General features: G+C 34.8%; 1 protein-coding gene across 1 annotated transcript; it reads left to right on the forward strand.

Moving 5' to 3' along the window:
- The first annotated feature begins 2,534 nt into the window (after positions 1-2,534).
- On the forward strand, positions 2,535-6,417 carry LOC142630411 (putative glutathione peroxidase 2). The gene is made up of 7 exons (XM_075804401.1): positions 2,535-2,631; positions 3,101-3,177; positions 4,616-4,677; positions 4,785-4,903; positions 5,277-5,444; positions 5,532-5,572; positions 6,193-6,417. The coding sequence occupies exons 1-6, from the start codon at positions 2,587-2,589 to the stop codon at positions 5,562-5,564; spliced, it is 504 nt and encodes a 167-aa protein (XP_075660516.1). The 5' UTR covers positions 2,535-2,586; the 3' UTR covers positions 5,565-5,572; positions 6,193-6,417.
- Positions 6,418-23,458: the final 17,041 nt, after the last annotated feature.

The raw sequence follows: 23,458 nt of genomic DNA on the forward strand, positions 1-23,458 counted from the left end.
ATATAAAATTCTACAATATATATCAAACGCTATAACTTTAAGAGTATTAAGAGTATATCAAATTAAGAGTATAACTTTAAGAGTATTAAGAGTATAACTTTAAGAGTATATATCAAATGATAATTAAGAGTATTAATTATAGATCAAACGCTATAACTTTAAATTCTACAATATATATTACATATAAAAATTTTAGATATATATATATATATATATATATTGATGGGTTATGCTAACTATTGTCCTAATATTGATGAGTCATGTTAACGAGTGTCTTTAGTCTTTAGGTCAATGCTTAACAATTCATTTTAGAAAAATTTTGACACCATTTTTATAGGAAATGAAAAAAGCCATCATAACATTAATTGTTTTTTTTTTCCCCTCATAAAAATTTTCCTTTAAATGGATTGTTAACTCATACTCTAAGGACATTTGTTGACAATTTCCTGTATTGATAAACAAAAAATAAAATGTGAGATATTGAAATAAAGTTAAGAACAATAAATAAAAGAAACTAATAAAAAAAAATTTCCTTAAAAAATTATGTTTTCTCTGCTTTTTCTTTGTGACTAAACAATAAAAAGTAATATAATATTTCCGTTATTTTCTTTCTATTTTTTCATGGGTCTGGTTAACGAATGTCTTTAGGGTATTTGTTAATAAACAACTTTTTGAAAATTTTGATGCTACTTTTATGAAAAATATAAAAATTTGTCCAAAAATTAAGAAAATTAACACAGTTGCATGTTTTTTTTTTTAATAAATGTTTTTAACACACGTGTCACTTATGCCAGTAGGATGATATTTAATATTCGATCCATAAATTTTTTTTTATGCTTAATTTTAGATTATAAAAATTTGAAATTTAAACATTTGATTGATAACGTAATTATTGATCTTTAACCTTCTGGAAATTTTGCAAGTATAGAGGATATATGAAAAAAAAATGTAATCCAATGGTGGATTTATTAAGATTCATATCCAATAAAAATCTATAAAGTGAAATTGTAACCTTTAAGATACAACCAAATTTGTTGCCAAATTTTATCCAAAAATCAATTGTTATTTCCCCCCATAAAATCTTTCCTCTTAGAACATCTTATAACTTTTTCCTAAATTTATTTGATAAATTTTTTACTTTTTCGATTGGGAATCAACTTGAATGTAACTAGATACTTTGTTATATGTGATAAAAAGATGGTAATTATTGCTCATAAAATATATACATGTATGTCATACATATATATATATATATACACACACACCCCTACAACCTACGTTTAAGTAAGGGCAAAACTTGGGAATAACACTGTACAAATACATCTCTAACTCTTATCTAAAAAATTTCCTACAAAATATGATCACTTTCTTATTAACCCACTTCTTCAAAGCAACTATATATTTGTGTTTTTTCAAAAAAGAAAAAAGAAAAACAAACTAAAATATATATATATATATATATACACACACACACTAGCCTCTAAGACTTTTCTATTTTCTTAGGTAAAAGTAATAATTTGCATTTATTATAATTTGGAAATTTATATATTTATTTTTCAAACAAATAAAAAGGATAAGCTTTAGAGTTAAAGGAAAAATAAGATGAAAGTGAGGGGAAAGAAGGCTAAATTTTTGAAATTTTCTTTTTTTTTCTTTATTTTTTATTCTTATAAATTGGGGGTGTTTTACTTTTATTGGGATGAAAAAAGAATAAATAAAAAGCTAAATTTTAGAGAATAAAAAGGTGAACGTGAAGTGAAAAAAAATCCTAAATTTTAGAAGTTCTCTTTTTAAATTCAAAATAAAAACTGTTATTTGACATTTATGACTCTATTTCTAAAAGAAGTTACCGTTCATTAATAAGAGTATTTTTAAACCATATAAAAGTTCAATTCAAAAAGAAGAATCCTTTTATATATAGTATATATATTTTGAGTGATATCCATATTTGTACTTGTTAATTAAGGAGACAAAGTATAATTTGAACCTAATATCCTAATACAAGTTTTAACATTCCCAACCTTTATTTTCTATGAAACTAATTAAAATCTTTTTTTTTTTTGGTAGTAATAATAATTTTGAGTTGAGATCCTTATTCATATTTAAGTTTGTCATCCCTATTTTTTTGCCTATTTCTAAGTTTGCCATCCCTTATCCTTGCCTATTTCCTCGTTGACCATAAATTAAAAGTATTTTTAACTACTAAAGTACTAAACTCACTTTACTAAAAAAATAAAAAGTTACCAAACTTGGAAGTTTTTTTTTCTTTGTTTTTGTTTTTTTTTTAAGTTGGTCCTTCCTAACATAAAATCCACCCACCTGCCTCACCTGTCAACAATAACACTTCAAAAATGTCAACACTGCATCAATATCCTTATTATTAGGTTCTAATTATCATATCAATTTTTTTTTTTATTAGGGAAGTTGTTTATGACATTGATACATAATAATTGTACGGATTGCCTTGACTTTTGGACTAGCATGAAATTATTGAAATTTACTAACTTTGTCTCTTTTATCTTCCTTGTTATTAGTTTCTTCTTCTTGTACCTGTACACAAACCCATCTTCTCTTCTTTCTCACAACATGGCTGAAAACACTTCCAAATCTATATATGATTTTACCGTCAAGGTACTGGGTTTTTCTTATTTTCTTGTTTTATTTATTTATTTTTTATTATTATTTTTTTCAGTTCTTTGTTAAGCTCTGTGTTTGGTGGCTGAGAAAACTGATTCAAAGAGAAAGAAAAGTTAAAGTTTGATACTTTATGGTGTTTTGGGCACCAAAAAATGAAAACACCAAACAATTCAATTGGACTGTGTATTAGTGTTTGGTGGGTCATGTATGTTTTCTTTTTGGTCCTATTGGAGAACTGGGGTTTGTGCTTTACTTTTGAATTGGTCAACTGTGTTGTGGTATATAAGCCATCTTTTTTGTTTGGATGGATATATTTATTATTTTTATCATGGTTTATAAACTTAGATAGAAAATTATAAATTTGAGTGCTGTTTAATTGTTCTTAAGAAAGAGTTGTTTGGAATTGGCCTTTTTCTTCTTTTTCTTTTTTCTTTTCTTTGATATTAGTTGAACTTGATGGCAGGATATCCGTGGAAATGATGTAAGCCTGAGTGAATACAATGGGAAGGTGCTCCTGATTGTCAACGTTGCTTCAAAATGGTATTCTAATCTAATCTGTTTTCCTTTGGATTCCTTAGGCATGATAAATTTCCTAGTTCATGTTGTTGTGTGTGTGTGTGTGTGAGAGAGAGAGAGAGAGAGATGATCCAATTTCAGTGATCTCTCTGACTGGAAAAAAAGAGTTAGGACCGATGGTTTGGTGATTAACAGTGGTACAATTTAATATTCTATGAATTATTAAAGTTTTAAAATTCCAGTTTGGTAATAAACACTCATATTTTTGTTTTGTTCAATCCTTGGCCATGGAGCATTGAATCATTTTTCTTGTCCTCATGAATTTGTGCCAATGAGCTCATTGGCGCCTTCTCTCGTAAAAGCAAGGTGAAGGGTAGTCATGGGATTAAGACTTTGATTACCAAAAATAAAAAAAAAATTCATAAATTTGTAATCACCTCATGCAGTTCAATTATGAAAAATTTTCAGTTTTTTTTTTATTTTTTTATTTTTTATTTTTTTTAAATTTCTTTGATAGCTGGTTGTATTTATAATGGTCTGTATTGAATTCTTTCTATGCAGCAGCTTGATCCTCTTATTTTAGTGGGGCACACAACTAGGCTTGCCATGTTTTAGATCTGCAATTAAAACAAGACCTTCTTAAGATTTGATTATCATACTGACTTAGACATGTGTTATTTAAAATTTGGATATATGCTTATGTTATTATTAGAGTTTGACTGAGATTGCACCGGGTAAGGTTTGATGTAATATAGATAAATTTCCAATTATTAGAGTTAGACATATGCATATGGTTGGATTTGTACTTGGACCCTATTGAATCCCTTATCCAAGACAATCAATTGACAACAGTATATGAAGGATATCAGGAGTCAAGGCTAAACAAAAATGTACTAATGATTCAAAACACTCCTAAGTTATCCTCTTCATCGACCTGGTCTTCACCTAATTACAGGGGTAATAAATATGACATGTGGCTATTCAAAAAAATAAAAAAAGAAAAGAAAAATATTTTACTCAATTTAATGATTCGTTACTGAGATTTTATGAACAGCAGAAAAGGAATGGAAATTAAAAAGTTTCTATCTTGTTAGATGGAATATTAAAATTTGAGAGCAATTGGTAGCCACAACTTCCTTAAATGGGGTAGTTTGAATTCAAAGTAGTATTCAAGTTTTTGTGTGTGTGTGTGTGCGCGCGCGCGCGCGCGGGGCATGTAAAAGAATATTGCATCTAAGTTCAGGGGCTATTTCATCAAGGGAAGCTATGTGAGGTAGCTCTAATCTGTCTTTTTCTTAAACTATTTAGATCATGTGGATGATCCTTAGTATTAAAGAAAAATTTTGAGCTTATTTGATTTGGATCTTTGATTTACTTTAAGGTTGTAAGCCATCATATTTGTTACCTTTATTGTTGTATATCTTACTGTTTTCCATTCATAAAAGTGCGGTTATTGTTGCAGTGGTTTGACACAAACAAATTACAAGGAATTGAATGTTCTGTATGAAAAGTACAAAAACCAAGGTCTGTCTTTCATTCTTACATAGCAATGTACAATATTTATTAACACATTTTTTTTTTTCATTATCATCTCTGTGGTATTGATTATCTATGTAATTTTCTTTTGGCAGGGTTTGAGATCTTGGCATTTCCTTGCAACCAATTTTTAGGACAAGAACCAGGAAACAATGAAGCGATTCAGGAAGTTGCATGCACAATGTTCAAAGCTGAATTCCCAATCTTTGATAAGGTAATTCCTCACAAATGAAAGAGTAAAACATGGATGATGTTTTTAAGCAATCTGTATATGCAGTTCTATTGTGCAAATTAATTAACAAAAAATTTGATCAAAATGGAATTAGGATATGCACTAGTATGTAATAACACAAAAGTTGATCTTCTGCGTAAGATATAAATCTAGCAAGCATGCCTTGCTGGGGTTGGGATCTACTTTTGAGATTTCATTAGCCAGGATGTAACTGATTTGGTTTTGATAATAATCCGGTAATTCATATATTCGTTGTGGCAAGTATTCTGCCAAAAGGAAGGGGGTTTTTTTCCTGGATTTGAGAAATGCACATGAATTTGTGTTAAATGTCTCATGTAACTGTTTACTGTTATAGGTTGAGGTGAATGGGAAGAATGCAGCACCTATTTACAAGTTCCTTAAATCACAGAAAGGAGGGATATTTGGAGATGCCGTAAAATGGAACTTCACAAAGTTTCTGGTAAACAAAGAAGGAAAGGTTGTGGAGCGATATGCACCAACTACATCCCCTCTTCAAGTAGAGGTTAGAACAATGTATTCCACTCTGCAATTTCTATTTCTGCCAAACACTGTAATTGCAGCTGATTGTTGTTTCAAATTTTTCTTGCAGAAAGACATCCAGAAACTCTTGGAATCTTCATGAGCCCCAAGGTTTGAAGATTTATATTTCATTTAGAATGGACTAGAGTCACTGTTAATTCATTGGTATGGAAAAAGAAAAAAAAATGTTCTCTATAATAATCTATATGGTCCCTGTTATGATTTTTATATAGGGTAGATGTTTGTTGAAATGTTATTGTGTTTTGACTTTCCGACCATGGTGGACTAGACTGTTGAACCATCTCAGTTAAGTGGTTTATCTTTAATCTTCTTTGTTTTTATTCAATCAAAAGTTTGATTCTTTTCATTATCTACTCTTTTCACTTCACAAGGTTTCAATTAATAAGCCATGACCTATTAATTCATATCTGAATTTTCTCTCTTGCTTTCTCTCATACACACACATGTATTATTTCTATGAGAAGAGCCTTAGATTTGCAGAAGAAAGTATTAGACATATGCATTATATTCAAATTCCAAGTATATTTATGACCATCATGTTGCCAGAATTAAGACTTAATATACTCTGCATATGTTAATTGTTAGCTGATTAACAGCGCAGTTTTTTTTTTTTTTTTTTGGAGGAGTGGGTGCTGAATTTTACTTATTTTATTTATTAAAAATAAAATTCCATCATCTAATATTACCTCCTTTGCTTTCTTTCTTTGCAGGACATGCATAATAAAAGCTCTTGAAGTTCATTGAGTACGTAGATTTGAAGTTTGTTGTGTGCATGTGTGGAGCTGAATCATAAGTTTATAAGTGGTGCTTGATTAATCAGTTATAAGTGTTTGTTACTGTTATCTTCCTTGTCATATTATTATTATTATTTATTTATTTTTATGTGGTTGGATATTGTTTAGAATAATAAAGATACCAAGAATAAATTTCATCTATGTATATCTGTGGATGTTTTTATTTTTAATGCTAGAAAAGAAAAATCATCGGTAAATATTAGAGGATTTTACCTATAAAACTTTTCAGGATTTCTCAATGTACATGAAATGAAATGGATAAATATAAATTATGAGACTAGACTATCTCTACGTCCAAAGGGATATCTCAACTTAAATTTACTTATTAAAAAACTTCAAATAAAAAGGACCTCCAAATATAAATAGTCATTTGGTAAAACTTGAAACTTCCCTATTCCCGTGATTAAATGATTCATGTCTGTCGCAGTTATAAGAAACCATGATTTTTTTAATTAAGTTTCTAGTTAGAGGAGTTTACTTAAAAATGAATCTCTCTCAATGGGTCTCTAATTACTATGGAGGAAATAGTCAACAGGAATACTTTGGCGGCAATTAAAATTATGAATATTTTTTATAATTCAATAGTTGAAGAAGGGATCACCTTACATATTTCCAATGGAAACACAAGATGCCAATTGAGTTACAAAGCTCTTGGCTAACTAGTATAAATAGTTATTCTTGAGTCTTAAACTGTTAATATTTGGTCTTAATATGAATTCTACATGGCCTTCATGGTATGTTACATTGCTTAGCAGGTTTCCAAATTTGTTTTTTCCATTGGTAGCTAGCTCATCATAGAGAACGGGGGTATAGAATATATAACAAGTAGTTAGGTTTGAACAACTTGTAGAACAAGGTATAAGATAAGTGACATCAAAGAGAATCTGGAAACCACTCAGAGACTTGTCATGGGCGTTGTAACTTTGAAAATTCCTGTTTCTTTCTCTAATGAATGGAGAAGTAAGGTGCTTGTCCTGCTTGGATATTTTTTTTCTTCACTCATTACTTCTCACTCAATTTTTGTCACTTATCACTCATCGCTTAAAATACCCAAACTCCCTACACGAAGTCTGTTTGACACCATCACTCAACTTGTCATCATTCAAAATTTTCAATTGTTTGTGGGCCCTATACCTGTAACTTGGTGCAGTTTTTACTTTATTTTTTTTCCCTTCAACCCCTAGTACCCAAACTCACCGAACCCAGTGAAAAAAAAAAAAAAGTAGAAACCCGAACCTAGTGAAAGAAGAAGAAGAAGAAAAAAAAAAAATTTTAATGAAGAAGACCAAGACCTAGCGTGAAAGGGAAAAGAAAAAAAGAAGAAGAAAAAGAAGCCACCAGGTGTGAAAGGAAAAAGAAAAAAAAGAAGATGAAGAAACCAAACTCACCGAACCCAATGAAGAAAAAAAAAGGTCAAAAGTTGCGATTGACTCTGACCGTGGGACCCAGTATGTAGTTTTAATTACGAAAATGCCATTGAAAACAGAGTTATGAAAACTGAAAACACCTAAAATGTGTTTTCAGTTTCCATAACTCATCACTTAATTCATCACTCAAAAATTAGAGAATTGAGTGATGGAAACAATAATTGGAAACAAAATCCAAACAAGCCTCTCAGTCATGCGTCCTACCATTTTTGAGTTATGGGTGATGGAAACAGAGTTTTGAATTATGGAAACATGAAATCCAAACACCCATTAATATCATTATTTCTAGATGCAAGTGGGGAAATTTACCATTATGGAGTACAAGTTTCCAAAGCAACTTCTATGTTGATGTTTATTGGTAAGTCATACGATCAAATTCCTTATACTATGCTTAGAATGGATTCTCAATTCAAGCAGAAATGTTTCCCATCAGGCAATTAAATAACATTGCAACTAAGAAGAGCAGCCAAGACCACCGAGAAAACAGCCAAATTCAATCCAATCATGGGTAACTAGTTGGCTGGAAAAGGAGATTAAGAATCGAGACCACTGGCTACAATTCACTGTCCTATTTCTATGGGCCACATGGATACATGTGAATTAGGCAAACTATGAAGGAAACCTGATATATGCTACTGATATGTTGCAAAGTCGTAAGCATATGATTTTTTTTTTTGGATGCAGAGAAGCTCAACATTCTTGTTTGGATCAACCTATGGTACCACATAATTGTTGCACCTTGGAACACATTTTTTTGGCTGCCATGGCTGGAAATTGCTCTAACTAGTGTAGTAATATACTTATATCCCCTTCAAGGTATCTTCAGCTGGTATGTAACAAATACAAGTATAGCAATTTGTCTGGCAATCAGACTTAAGGTATTTGAGAATCATGAGGTTGTCTGATGTTATAATACTTATTATTAGTAGGGGAAGTTTGTCAATATAGCAGTGGCCTTAGTCCTACTCCTAAGCTAATAGCAAAGCCAATAGTAGGATGGCAAAATCAACCCAAACCCATTTGTCCACCCACTTAAATAAGACCCAAATCCACCCAATTATTAATTGGGTTAAATGGGTATTAACCCAATTAAATTCAATCGACATTAAAGTTTATTGAGTTTTAACTGGGTATCCAATTAGACCCAATTTTGATTCACGTATCATTTCTACAAATCTCCCAACTCTAAAGTATCCCAAAACCACTAAAAATTACTAAAATACCTCCTAAATCTAAAAAATGACTAAAGTATTCTCTAAACCTGAAAATGACCAAAATATCCCTAAAATCTAAAAAAAGACCAAAATACCTCCGAAATCTAAAAAATGACCGAAATAACTCCAAAATCTAAAAATTGACCAAAATACCCATAAACATTAAAAACGACCAAGATACCTCCGAAATCTAAAAATACTCCCTAAACCTAAAAAATGACCAAAATTTGGGGCACAACAGCCCATCGTATGTAATCTCATTTCCTTTCTAGAATCTAAACTTATTATTTCTTTGATAGCTAGTTGTATTTAGGATGGTCTATATTGAATTCATGATGAAGAAATGGCAGTGTAGAAGGATGATGGAACGAGTGTCCTCCCAAACCCAGTTGGGGGTTGGATAGCAGGAGAAGGAAGAGAAAGAATTCACCTCAGTTTTTCATTGCCAATTCTTAATCAGATATGAGTTAAGGTCCAAGATAACAAAACTCAAAGAAACGATTAATAACTTTCAAAAACGTAAAATACAATAGAAATCATTTGGGTAAGATGTTTGCTTCCGAAAATAACTTCTTTTGAAAAGATCATTTCTGAAATTAAATAAGTGTTTTCTTTTTGATGGTCTAAACAAGTGTTTTCTACCAAAATACTCTTCATCCACAATATTTCTTTTGGCAAATTACAACTTACCTACCTGTGGTTTAACCGAAATTTAAGTTGCATACCTATGTTTGAAATTCAATACTTTACTCACTTGAGGTTTGACTGAAATTTAAGTTGTCTACTTGTGGTTTGGAATCCCATGATGCAAGTGTTCCACTGGATTCATTTTGATATTGTATTTTTATGTTTTTTTTTTTGTTTGTATTTTTGTATTTTTGGAGGAGAGAGACATAAAAGTATAGCAAAATTACATATTTAGTTCTGTCTTTATTAGAGGTACATTACAGAACTCTAATTGAGCAAATTTCATGTGGGTAAAATGTCAAATTTCAAATTACAAATAGGCAACTTAAATTTCGGTTAAACTACAAGTAGGTAAGTTATAATTTGCCAAATTTCTTTAAAGTATAGCTAGATATCTTAAAATGACTCCAGGTAAATATTGAGAGTATGTGTGCGGCATTTGAGAGGTGGAAGTGGAATAGAAGACTGTGCATATTGCACGATGTCTTTGAGGAAGACTAAAAGGGTTGCACACTCGTAACCTACACATATAAAAGCAATCTTTTAAATTATAAAAAAAAAAAAAAACTAAGGCTTATTTATCTAAAGTAATAATGGTAGTCATATAATTTGCCTTTTGCAATCCAATGTATATAACAGGTGTTCTCTTGAGGAATTTTCTTTCCTTTTCATGGCTTATTTATATATTAAATCCCTACTTATTCCATAAAAAAAAAAATCCTACATGCATATCAATTATTTATATTGTTAGAATATTTAGTTTATTGGCCAAAATTCCATGACAAGTTGAATGTAATTTCAATTTCAATTTTTACATAGTAAATTACATATTTGGTCTTTATCCTTTACACCATATTTTAATTTGGTCCATAACTTTTCAATTGTATCAATTTGGTCCCTAATCTTTTAGTATCGTGCCAATTTAATCTATGCCGTTATATCTTGGATGAAAATTGCTCATATGGCAAATGACCAAAATAAAGTTTTAGTTTATTGTCACATCAACGGAATCTAATTTTTATTTTGGTCATTAAACACATCATCAATTTTTATCTAAAAGATAACGGCATAAACTAAATTGACATGATACTAAAAGGTTATGGACCAAATTGACACAATTGAAATGTTAGGAATCAAATTGAAATATAGTGTATAGAATAGGGATCAAAAATATATTTTAACCTTTTTACATTGTATTCATGTACTGTTGTGAATTTAAACTTGTAATGGAATAAATTGGCGGATAAGAAAATTTGGCAATTTGTAATTGAGATTACATTAGCAGAAATATAAGCTGAAACATCACTTGTTTGGGTCTCAACTATTGGTAAAGAAGTCTTAAACGCAAACTTGATTTAGCAGCTGCTAACCACCCAACAGCTATTCCATCCCCATTGTCCATTGAGCCCGCTCTGAATAATCTTCCCTTTGCTGGATTATTACTGATGTAATCATAAAAAACCATTTTTCAGGAATTTGAGGTCAGGTGCAGAAAATTGAAGTCAGTATATGCATAAATTCGGTCGTTCGAAACTAAATGTGTCAATCAAAAAGAGAGATGAAATCAAAAGTTAGAAATTCAATTTGACTGAAACTTCACCCCTCACTCACCTCTCATTTGGTCATATGAATCTGCCAGAACTTTAGAGAATTTTGTTATGAATTTCTTTGCTATTCTAGACTTTAGCCTCATTGTATTTTTCTCATTTCCCAAGAAATTCAACATCCAATTCACACATTAAAGGGCTAGAGAGAACCTTACAACTCTAGAGCTAATATGCTTCTTATCTCTCTGCCTTCTCCCCTCTCCAATTGTCCAATTACCAATTACCATGAGAGGAGACTAAACCACTACACACATCAAAGCCTTCTTTGTTCTTGAGCGTTTGCTGATGTTGGAAATCATTGGTGAACACTCCCAAATCTCCAAAAGGTCTTGGAGTGATCAAGGATACTTGATCATGCGGTTGGCAGCTCAACTTGCAGATTCAGAGCTATCACGAAAAAATGATACAAGAAATTAGTTGCTAGCAAGAGTTGAAGGCACAATAAATAGTCATTACTTAGTTTGGAGAATTTTGTAAGTGATATTCTGCAACTAATCTTGTTTGGTGAATCATTTGATGCTAGAGGTTCCAAAGAGTTTTTTCAGCCTAGTTTTCAGATTTTTCTCTCCTTAAACACTTCGGTGTTCTTGCGGGTGCTTTATTGTTGTTTGGGATTATTATTTTGCTTATTTATTATGCATATGTCAATTGGTTAATTACATTAACAATTGAGCTTAATTTTTCTAAGCCATTAATGTGGCGTCTAAATTCGTATATACTATATATATTAAATTAGATTTTTCTGTTTCTCAAAAAAAAAAAAAAAAAAAGATTTTGCTTGTACATTTCGGCACCTTTGGTCTACTACTCGATGGGGTCTGGTTTATATTTCCTTATTGAGGAATCCATTAAAAAAAAGTCTACAGGCAGCGCTTTATTGACACAAATATAATTAGTGCATATGTGGTGGATATCGACCCACCACTACTACTAAGTACTTACAGCCCATGGCTCATAAATCATAATTTACGATTGCGATGTGTTTTGACTTGTGTTGTGAGAGAATCGTGGAAAGAAAGAAAATCTTTTTATATTCTTTAAAAAGACTTTCTTAACCAAAATTTACGGAGAAAAAAGAAATATAACAACAATAGCAAAATCTACAAACAGACATTGTCGTGCAAGTATGCAACCATTGTCTTTTTATATTCTTTAAAAAGACTCTTTCTTAACCAAAATTTACGGAGAAAAGAGAAATATACCAACAATTGCAAAATCTACTTTTTATTAAGTATAGTTTTAAAAATTATTTTTTTTAAGATATCAAGAAAAAAAAAAAGATTTAAAAAACTATACTTAGTAAAAAGTACAGTTTCAAAATGGGAAATTAAACAGACACAATTGTGATATGAGTAAAAGACTAAAAGGATGTTTTACTATTTGGAGATGAAAGATTTAAATCCAACATTGCAATTGATGCCACAAAATAAAAAATATATAAGGATAAACTACATATTTAGTCTCTATTCTATACATTATATTTCAATTTGATCAATAACTTTTTAATTGTGTTAAATTGGTCCCTAACTTTTTAATATCGTATCAATTTATTCGTTGTTATTATCTTTTAGATAAAAATTGACGACGTGTCTAATAGTCAAAATAAAAAATTAGCTTCCGTGGATATGACAATAAACTAAAATTTTATTTTGATTGTTTGTTATGTCAGTAATTTTCATCCAAAATATAACAATAGGGATTACATTGACATGACGCTGAAATGTTAGGCACCAAATTGACACAATTGAAAGGTTAATGACCAAATTGTAATATGGTGTAAAAGATATGGACCAAATATGGAGTTTACCCAAAATATAATGACTCTCTAATTATTAACTTCCATTACGGAGGAAGATAATTAGGAAACTAATGGCCTTGTATTTAGGGTCAAGGTCTTAGGTTTTATGCATTATATTGCCGCGCACCCTTGGTGCGGTAGTCACTACATAAATATAAGTGCTTGTGGGGTGTGGGAGCAAGGGTCGGGGTTAAAATCTCCAGAAGGGAGTTTCACATATATATACACTTAGGCTCCGTTTGGGAGTTCATAAGGGAAGTGAATGGAATGGAATTGTATGATCATAAGGGAATGGAAATGAATGGAATGGAATGGAATGTATTTAAGTAAGGGAAAAGAATGGAAAAGAATGGAATGAAATGGAATTAAGTAACCTTGATTGGATGTTTTAAAATAAAGAAATGGAAATGAATGAAAATGAATGGAATGTAAGTAATCTTGTTTGGGAGTAACATGGAGGGAATGGAATGAATCATTTTGTGACAATATTACTATTAAACCCCTATTTTAAAATAAATGGTTGAATATATAGGAATATTTTGGGAGTTTTAGTAAAAATTCATTAAATCTAATTCCATTCCCTTCCATTCCTTCCAATTTCGGGGGGAATGAAAATTTTAAGTTTTAAGAGAATAGAGAGGAATAAGTGTTCACTCCTATCCATTCCATTCTCTCCTACTTAAACTCCCAAATAAAGGAATGAACTTTCCATTCTCTTCATTAAAACTCCCAAACAAGGGAAGGGAATAATATTCTAAAATTATTCTTTTCATTCATTTCAATTCCTTTCCATTCCCTCCTCCCAAACGAGGCCTTAGATTAGGCTAGAGAAGAAATTTTATCTTGTATTAAAAGAAGAAGAAGAAGAAGAAGAAGAAGAAGAAGAAGGTTTTATGCATTATTAAAGCCATAATAATTTTGTGAAATGTATTACGGAATAATGGATTCCAAGATCAGGACGATAGAGATTCTGCAAGATTAAGATTAGCATGGATATTAATTATTTGCATTAAATTATTGGTGTAAGTTAAAAACACAAAATAATGATATTGCAATTCATATAGCTCCTAAGGAATAAATATTTCATCATCTATTTACCATGATTTGTTCACCAATTTGTAATTTTGTATATTTCTAAGTTAACAAAATATGGCTTGCATGTTGTGTAATTTTTTGTCTTCATCTAAATAAGGTATTGCTGCCATTGTGTACCTTTGGCGTGATCGTCACTCCATAAGTATAAGTGCTTGTGAGGTATGGGGGTTAAGGGCCAAAGTTCAAGTATCCATGAAGGAGTTTCACACATACATATATACTTATATTAGGTTAGAGTAGAATTTCTTTTTTGTATTAAAAAAGAAAAAAAAGAGAGAGTAAGGTATTGCTTCGGGATCCCGATATTGAGCTACTATTTTCTTGCATGTCTACTCATTAGTCAATGTAAATTATGAAGTTATTTTCTATTTCTGTTGGAGAGATAACACCTTGAGGAGCCTCCAAATTAGTAGTTTTTTTTTTCTTTGATAAGACCAACTAAGTAGTTAATATAACATATATTCCCAACAATTTCCCTAAAAAATTATGAAGTTCTAAAGAAACCCTAATTTTCTCTTAATTGGATATACCCATCAAAAAGTGATAAACAGAAAGGGGGAATTTTTTTTTGGTTTCCATAATGAGGTAGTAGTGGAGTATTACAATTTTTTTTTTTTAATTCAAGAGTTACAATAGGAGAATGAAGATTTGAACTATAAATATCATGGATACACTAGAAAGTAGCAATCAGTTGAATTATAAGGTTCTTGACTAGAGTGCTATAACTTGACCCTAAAAAAAAAAAAAAAATTCAAAAATTAACCATAGGGCGCAAACAACAAATATTATTTGAATGCAGATTGTATATTCTGTACCAAGGGTCCAAAACTTAGTTTAATCATATACTCAACACTTTTTAAGACAAACCAAGTTAACCAACTAATGCATCTGCATACATAAAAATAAAATAAAAAATCCATATGACCAGAATTCATTGAGATGGTTAATAAGTAACAGCATGATTACATGAAGCTTTATTTATTTATTTTTTCCTATAGTCTTCAAGATCAATTTATAAAGGTAGCTCATGGCAGAAGACCCTCATTTATAGAATCAAAGATCTAGTCATATAATTTACAAAAACATTTCATATAATAGTTCAAAGATCAAATGAGTCTTTTAGAACACGAGACCAAGAGCTTCATTTCTTTATAATAACATAGCTTGCTCAAAAATACGAGACCAAGAACAACAAATACCAAACAATATGGGTCGCTACTATCCTATTTTGTCTTTTAATCATCACAATTATTTTATTTGACAGTAACCACGTGATCGATCTTAAATTCTAATTCTATCATGTGGCACAATTTCTCATGTATATTAATTTTATTTTTGTTCATTCCACCTTTCTTATGTACAAAATATTACAAAATACTGTGTCTTGCCTTAAATATGAAAATAACTTGAAATGATAAGCCTTGCTCCACATATAAGAAGATCAAATAAGAGTTGGTCGAATTATCAACATACTCAAAAACAAAAAACAAAAATCAACATAATTTATTAAAAAAAAAAATTGCTTAGTATTTCCTCAAATGAATTCAATTTGATAGTTTAATAGTATACACTTAGCCTGGATAAGATTCTGCGTCATGCACCTTTTTCATGAAGGTATACTGCCATACAACAGAAATGATCATTGATGTAATTATGAAAGCAAAAAATGAAGAAGTAAATTACATAGTCAAAAATAAAATATATATTAAATAAATTGATACAAACCCACAGAAGAAACAACACATCATCTTTAAGTATTCATGGCTAAAGTAGACAAGGAAATTTTATTTTTAAATGCATTTCAATGGTTATTGTAAGTGCACAATTTGTACTCGGTCCAATCCCTAGATGGACTCAGGCCCAAAGAGTCTTATACAATGAAATTTGTAGAGTGTGGATTTCAAACCTAGGTTAGGGATATTGGAGAGTTAATAAACAGGCTAGAATGTTGCGATCTATGCGAATAATAGATAAATATGACAAAAAACCCTTCTCGGACGTAAGCCAAGGACCACTCGTATTGCCTTTCTTTCTTTAAGCAAAATATTACAATTTTTAGTTTCAAAAAAAGGTCCCCCCTCTTCTTACTTCTCTCGTCTTCTTCCCTTTTTCTTCCACGTGTAACACAGATTTTACCCATAGATACTTGAAGTCTTTAAATAATAACTGGAAGGCTGAATGTTACTGTTCAGAGGTCTTTCCTCCATTAATGCGGCCAAGGAGGTAGGTGCAGGGCCTTTAATGTGGTGGTAGCAGTTTTTTTCTCTTCTGATATTTCTCACACGTTCTTCCTTCTAACCACTGCGTGGATCATGTCTTTACACAATAGATCTTCCGAAACCCTGTCTCTAAATCCTTTAGCACGTCCCATGGCTTTTACTGGGCCTATCCGAGGAGATACTCCTCCTCGGACAACTCCTCTGCCTCTTGTAGCGCGAACTAGCCTGTGAACCTCGAAGACTCTAATTAAACAGACTTATACCAACAAACCAGGCCCAAGACCCAAATGTGCATTTAAGCATTTTTACCCCCACAATAGCCCCTCAAAACTTCATTTCCCCCCCCCCCCCCCAATCCGAGGAGAGAAATGGAGTTTTGAACCAACAACGCCCCCTCCACACACTTTGCATACCGCCACACGTGTAGGGGTCCTTTCGTTCCTTTAAAACCGCCCTTGACGCTTCGAAACCCAGAACACTCGCATTAATGACTGCAAGTTACGTCTTTTTCCCCACGTTCAACGGTGAGATACGCATCCAACGGTCCAAGTTCGCTCTAAGAATTTGGGCGGGATAATTCTGTTTCGAGGCCGCCTCCTACATGCCAAAATGCCTAGGAAACCGAATCTCCATCCATCCTTTCAGAAATCAATCAAGTCCAAGAGTTACTCACTCTCTTTCCTCTCAAGAAGCTCGTGAAGAATCGCCTAACTATTTCCCGTAAGTTCTTAACTTCCTTTACTCATTTCTCCTCGGCTTCTGTCCTCGGCCACCAACTAGACCCCTCCCCTTCTCTAAACTTTCATTCTCACTCCCACCAAATGGGTAGATTTAAGTGTTTAGTAGATACCGACGCCGGTATGGAGGGTTTTCGGGCCAAATATCATATTTTCCAAGACGTAGGCTTGAGATATTGCCCAGTAGAAGCCATAGGTAACGCTAGAAGAGAGGGAGAAGTCATCATCCCCATCATCGCATTCCTAGAAGGTGGGATGACCCTTCCCATGAGAGACGTAACCAGCGAATACTTATGTAACCATAGGTTATGCCCAGATCAGTGCACACCAAATGTGTTTAGAGTCCTAGGTTGTGTCGACGCTTTAAATGAACAAATGGGCCTGAACCTCACATGGCACGATGTCGTTTACATGTACGAGTGCTATAAACTTAAAGGCGTAGGATATTACCTTAAATCCAGATCTAGCATTGTTAGGCTTATATCTTGTCTTCCCAAATCCAACAAAGGCATGAAAGACGACTATCTTATCGCCTTGGGAAACTGGTTTGACGGTCCTCACTGCCCAGTCGAATGGGGAGGCCTAGGTGTGACTCCATAGGAGCTAGATTCCTTAACCTGTGACTTAGTCCCATTAACTTTACCGTTTTTGGTTACATTGCGTATTACTACACCTTCCTTTGATATTCATTGCTGATCTAACCATGCTCATCTTCTTGGATGTTTTTCACAGATAAACAACACATACGGCTGTGTCTAAGTCTTTGCAGCGTCGCGGACCTCAATCGCGTTCTTCGATTCGAAGTGCTAGTTAGCGAAGACCTACAAGTGAGAGCAGCCCACCTGATATTAGGATACGATTCTTTATCAAACGATTTCCAAGAGATTGACAATGCGATCACCGCAGGAGACCAGTGGCGCAAAAGGATAGATATTTCACGACGAGGCTTCCTTTTTGACCACGAACTCCCAGACGACCCCTCCATCATCCTATACTCTCGCTCCATCGTAGCAATTTCTTTCTCGGCACATTCCCAAACAACAGCCATCCGAGAAGAACTTGCGTCCTCGCAACAATCGTTCGACGAGGAGATTGATCAGTTTCGTCTTGAAGAAGCTGAGAAACCTCGAGAAGATCATCTCGTCATCCTCTCGGACGAAGAACAGGTGCCCGCAGAAACTTCCGGTATAAAAGGTTTAGTGATAGCACAGCCTGACTCCAGCTCCGAGGAAGACGACATGTCTACCCTTAGAAAGTTGATGAACAGGAGGGGCACTAAGGCTCCCAAGAAGGGAACGGTTGGATCGCAACCCCCTCCCATCTTGCCACCACCCCCTCCTCCTACTGACCCCAAGGTTCACATACTTGATCCTAAGAAGAAGAGGAAGAGTGAGGCTGAGGAGACAGAGAGGGAAAGGCAGAAGAAACTCAAGCAACAACAACAACAACAGAAAGTAGGCCAAGGTAAAACTCGCGCCTCTTTAGTGGAGAGTGGGGAGAACCGTGACCTGGTCGAGGTATGCCGTACACAGGCCAACTGGTCTCCCGAATTGAAGCTAGATGGGGCCCCAATCTCCTACCAATCCAGCATTAGGGTATTCCAGCAAGGACACGCTCATCACCTGACTGAGGCTTTGGAACGGCCTCTTCTCCTACCAAAGGACATGGATGCCCTAGACAAGATGACTCAACCACATATTTTTCTCTCTCTCAAAAGGGACTTGGCTTTGGTGAGTGTCTCGTATTTACCCTCACCTTACTGCTTTCATTACGTTTTAGCGAAAAATTGTTCATACGTACCTTGGATTTGTTTGAACAATAATGCATTTGTTCAATACTTTAATGCAGGCCATACAAGAAGTCTTTGCTACAGAAAAGTGAGTGGAAGACTCTCGAAAAAAGGCTACAGTTGAACTTGAGGTCAGACTGGAGACTGAGAAGGCCTTAGGCCAAACCCTTGCGGAGAACGAGAACCTAACCAAGCAGTTGACAGAGGAGAAGAGGGAGAGAGATGGCACCGAGGCCAGCCTTAAAACGATGAAAACTCAAGTGGAGGGGCAACACAAACTTCTACATCAAAAGGATGAGGAGTTGTCCAAAGCCCAACAAGAAAACTCTGACCTAAAGAAGGAGCTTGCTTGAGTAAGGAAAGAGGCTCATACCCTCAAGGAAAGCGTGGAGGCTGCCAAGAAGGCTGCTTACAAAGAAGGGGTTGAGGCGACAGAAAATCAACTGACAGAGGAGTTCGCAGAGCTATGCAGGGAGTACTGCCAACAAGTGTGGGCAAAATCCCTGAACGTGGCAGGGATTCCCACGACTTTCGATTTGAGGAAACCTAAGAACATTTGGCTTCCTCGGGACATCTAAGTGCTAGAAGAACTTCCTCCTGTCACACTTACCCTCGAGATAGTGCCTTTAATGCATCCACTCATCATTCAAGAACCCACTCCAACTCCTAAGGAACTTGCTGTTCTGACAAAGAGAAAGAACAAGGCGACAAAGTTGGGAAGCCTCCGAGCAAGGATGTCGAGCCCAATGCTCCTCCACCAGTGGCAAGGGACAAAGGGAAACAAGTCCAGACCTCATTCGAAGCGGAGCTAAAACAAACAGAGGAGGAAAGCAACGCAAAAGGGCCTTCCAGCGCATCCAAATAGGACCTCCCACCAAGGTTTAAGACCTAGGACAGTTAGGACTCCCTCCCCTTTTCTCATGTAATAATTTTTGTATTAGGGCTTTCATTTATAGTGTATATCTTGACAAAATTAATGAGAAATTTGAAAGGTTTGATCTTCAACTGACTTCCAACCTTCAGTACAAAAATACTAATTCGCTTCTCCTTAACAAAAAATTACATGAGTGGAACAATTAACTCCACCCCCTAATACATAGTAAAGTCTTTACAACATTTCAATTAACAGTAACTTCAAATAAAAGTACATACACTTAGTATATATATGTAAATTATGCCTCAGAACCATAATATATGTAATACAACAATACACAATCTAAAACTGAACTTAGCATTTAGTTTGGGGCATAAAGCTATCCATCAAACTTACTATGGCTCATCAACACATCAACACTCATGAGGCACGATTTCTATTAATTTTTCCGAAGTAGAGGGTCCGAGGACCCGACGTAACTAAGGTTTTGTTTAACAGTCAATGGGATATCAATTTTCACGAGGTATGTGGTCTGAGGACCATGCATGACCAAGTTTCTGTTTGTTATTTAGAAATAGCGAATTGAAATGTTAATTTCCCCAAAGTAGAAGGTCCAAGGACCCGACATAACTAAGGTTCTGTTTAACAATCAATAAGATATCAATTTTCACAAGGTATGTGGTCTGAGGACCATGCATGACCAAGTTTCTGTTTGATATTCAAAAATAGCGAATTGAAATGTTAATTTTCCCAAAGTAAAAGGTCCGAGGACTCGGCATAACTAAGGTTTTGTTTAACAATCAATAAGATATCAATTTCCACAAGGTATGTGGTCCGAGGACCATGCATGACCAAATTTTTGTTTGATATTTGAAAATAGCGAATTGAAATAAGTAAATCGAACTGTTACATAATGATAATTTGAACAACGAACGACAAAAGTGTTTTTCATTAATAATAATACCTTCGTAGGTTATTTACATTCCAAGGGCGTTGTACAATTTTTTCATCTAGATCAGCTAAGCGATATGACTCTATGCCCGCTATAGAAATGATTCGGTATGGTCCTTCCCAAGTTGGTGCTAGCTTTCCCCACGCTGGATTTTTGGAAGTACCCATGACTTTCCTCAACACCAAATCCCCAGGTGCTAGTGGCCTTAGCTTCACATGAGCATCATATCTTCGTTTGAGCTTTTGCTGATAATAAGCCAGTTGGACCATGGCGGCCTCTCGCTGTTCCTCAACCAGATCCAGGCTTTTCTCCAGGAGGACATCGTTATTTCCCGAGCTAAAAGAACTCGTCCTTAATGTGGGAAACCTAGATTCCAAAGGTATCATCGTCTCAGCTCCGTAAGTCATGGAAAAGAGTGTTTCTCCAGTGGATCTTCGCGGCGTAGTCCGATATGTCCACAAAACGTGTGGCAATTCCTCTACCCATCTATCCTTTGTGTCATCCAGCTTCTTCTTAAGTCCATTGACTATAACTTTGTTAACGGCCTCGGCCTGACCATTTCCCTGAGGATAAGCTGGAGTGGAGTATCTATTTGTGATACCCAAGTCATTACAATATTTTCTGAAAGCTTTACTATCAAATTGCACGTCATTATCTGAAATAAGTGTGTGAGGTACCCCAAATCTAGTGATAATGTTCTTCTAGATAAATTTCTTGGTGTCCACATCCCTAATATTTGATAAAGGCTCGGCTTCAACCCACTTAGTGAAGTAATCAATTCCCATGAGTAGCCACCTTTTGTTTCCCATAGCCCTCGAAAAAGGCCCAACTATATCAAGTCCCCATTGAGCGAATGGCCAAGGACTAGACAAAGGATTAAGGACACCACTAGGCTGATGAATATTGGGAGCAAACCTTTGGCATTGGTCACATTTTCTTGCGTAGTCTTGAGCTTCTCTCTGCATATTGGGCCACCAATATCCCTGAGTCAGAGTTCTATGGGCTAAGGATCTCCCTCCAATGTGACTTCCATAAATTCCCTCGTGCAATTCTTCCAAAAGTGCCTTTGTCGCTTCAGGGTGTACACATAGCAGGTATGGTCCGGAAAAAGAGTGTTTATACAGCTTCTGATCCTCAGACAACCAGAATCAAGGTGTCTTTCGACGAATTTTATCTGCTTCAGACTTCTCCTCGGGCAGAACATCGCTTTTTAGAAAAGAAACTACGGGGTCCATCCAGCTAGGTCTGAACCTTATCAGATGGATACTGACGGCACTTGCGGTGGTTAAAGTCGGTTTCAGCAAGTCTTCGACGGGGGTAATCCTAGGCAGGCATTGAACTGAGGACGTCGCCAAAGTGACCAATGAGTTTGCATGCGTGTTTCCACTTCTAGAAACATGCGTAAGGATGAAAGAATCAAACTTGGATTGTAAACATTTGACCTTAGTCAGGTATTCTTGCATTCTCGGATCCCTAGCCTCTATAGTTCCCAGCACTTGGCCGACGACTAACTGAGAATCTGAGGACATATGAACTGACTTTCCCCCCATTCTCTGGACCATATCCATACCGATTAAGACAGCTTCGTACTCAGCCTCGTTGTTAGTGGCCGAGAACGCTAATCTCAAGGATTTCTCAAAGGTAATTCCCTTAGGGGATACCAAAACAAGTCCAATGCCTAATCCTCTCTAATTTGCTGCCCCATCAACATATACTTTCCAAATTGGAGGCCCTTTGCATGTGATCATACCAACTGATTTTTCATCCATGTGCAATTCCTTTGCAGTTTCTTCTAACGATGGTTTAGCAAACTCTGCCACCAAATCAGCGAGGACTTGGACCTTCATAGAGGTGTGCGTTATATATTTGATATCGAAGGCTCCCAGAATAGTTCCCCACTTGGCTACCCTCCCCGAGTAGTCAGCACATCGCAATACTGACTTGAGAGGAAGTTGAGTCAAAACCACGACAGTGTGGGATTTGAAGTAGTGAGGAAGCTTTCGTGTAGCATGGACTACGGCCAGAATCGCCTTCTCCAAAGGCAAATAACGCACCTCAGCTTCATTCAAAGATTTGCTAACATAATAAACCGGTCTTTGTACTCCACCGTCGTCCCTTATCAGAACTAAGCTGATTGCATGGATAGCTATAGTTAGGTATGCAAACAAGATTTCATCGACCTTCGGCCGAGACATGATAGGTGGTTGGGAAATATATTCCTTAAGTTGTTGATAAGCTAAAGCGCACTCTTCGGACCATTGGAATCCCTTCCGCTTATTCAGCAATTGAAAAAAAGGTCTACACCTATCAACGGACCGAGAGATAAACCTGCTGAGAGCAGCAGTCATCCCGGTCAATTTCTGAACTTCCTTCGGATTCCGAGGTGGTTACAAGCCCTGAATGGCTCTAACCTGTGCCAGATTTACCTCTATTCCTCTATGAGTCACCATGTAGCCTAGGAACTTTTCGGAGACCACCCCAAAAGAATACTTTGAGGCGTTAAGGCACAGCTTGTACTTCCTAAGTGTTTGAAAGGTGTCGTCCAAATCTTTTACATGCATAGGTACTGTCTTACTCTTCACTACCATATCATCCACATATACCTCAATGGTCTTCCTAAGCTGCGATTCGAACATCCTAGTCATCATCCTTTGGTAAGTAGCCCCTGCATTTTTCAAACCGAATGACATCACTTTATAATGATAATTCTTCGTAGGAGTAATGAAGGCAGTCTTCTCCTGATCACCCAACGCCAAAGGTATTTGGTGATAACCTTGGAAGGC

The sequence above is a fragment of the Castanea sativa genome, chromosome 4 (assembly GCF_040712315.1).
Source record: "Castanea sativa cultivar Marrone di Chiusa Pesio chromosome 4, ASM4071231v1".
Lineage (NCBI taxonomy): Eukaryota > Viridiplantae > Streptophyta > Magnoliopsida > Fagales > Fagaceae > Castanea > Castanea sativa.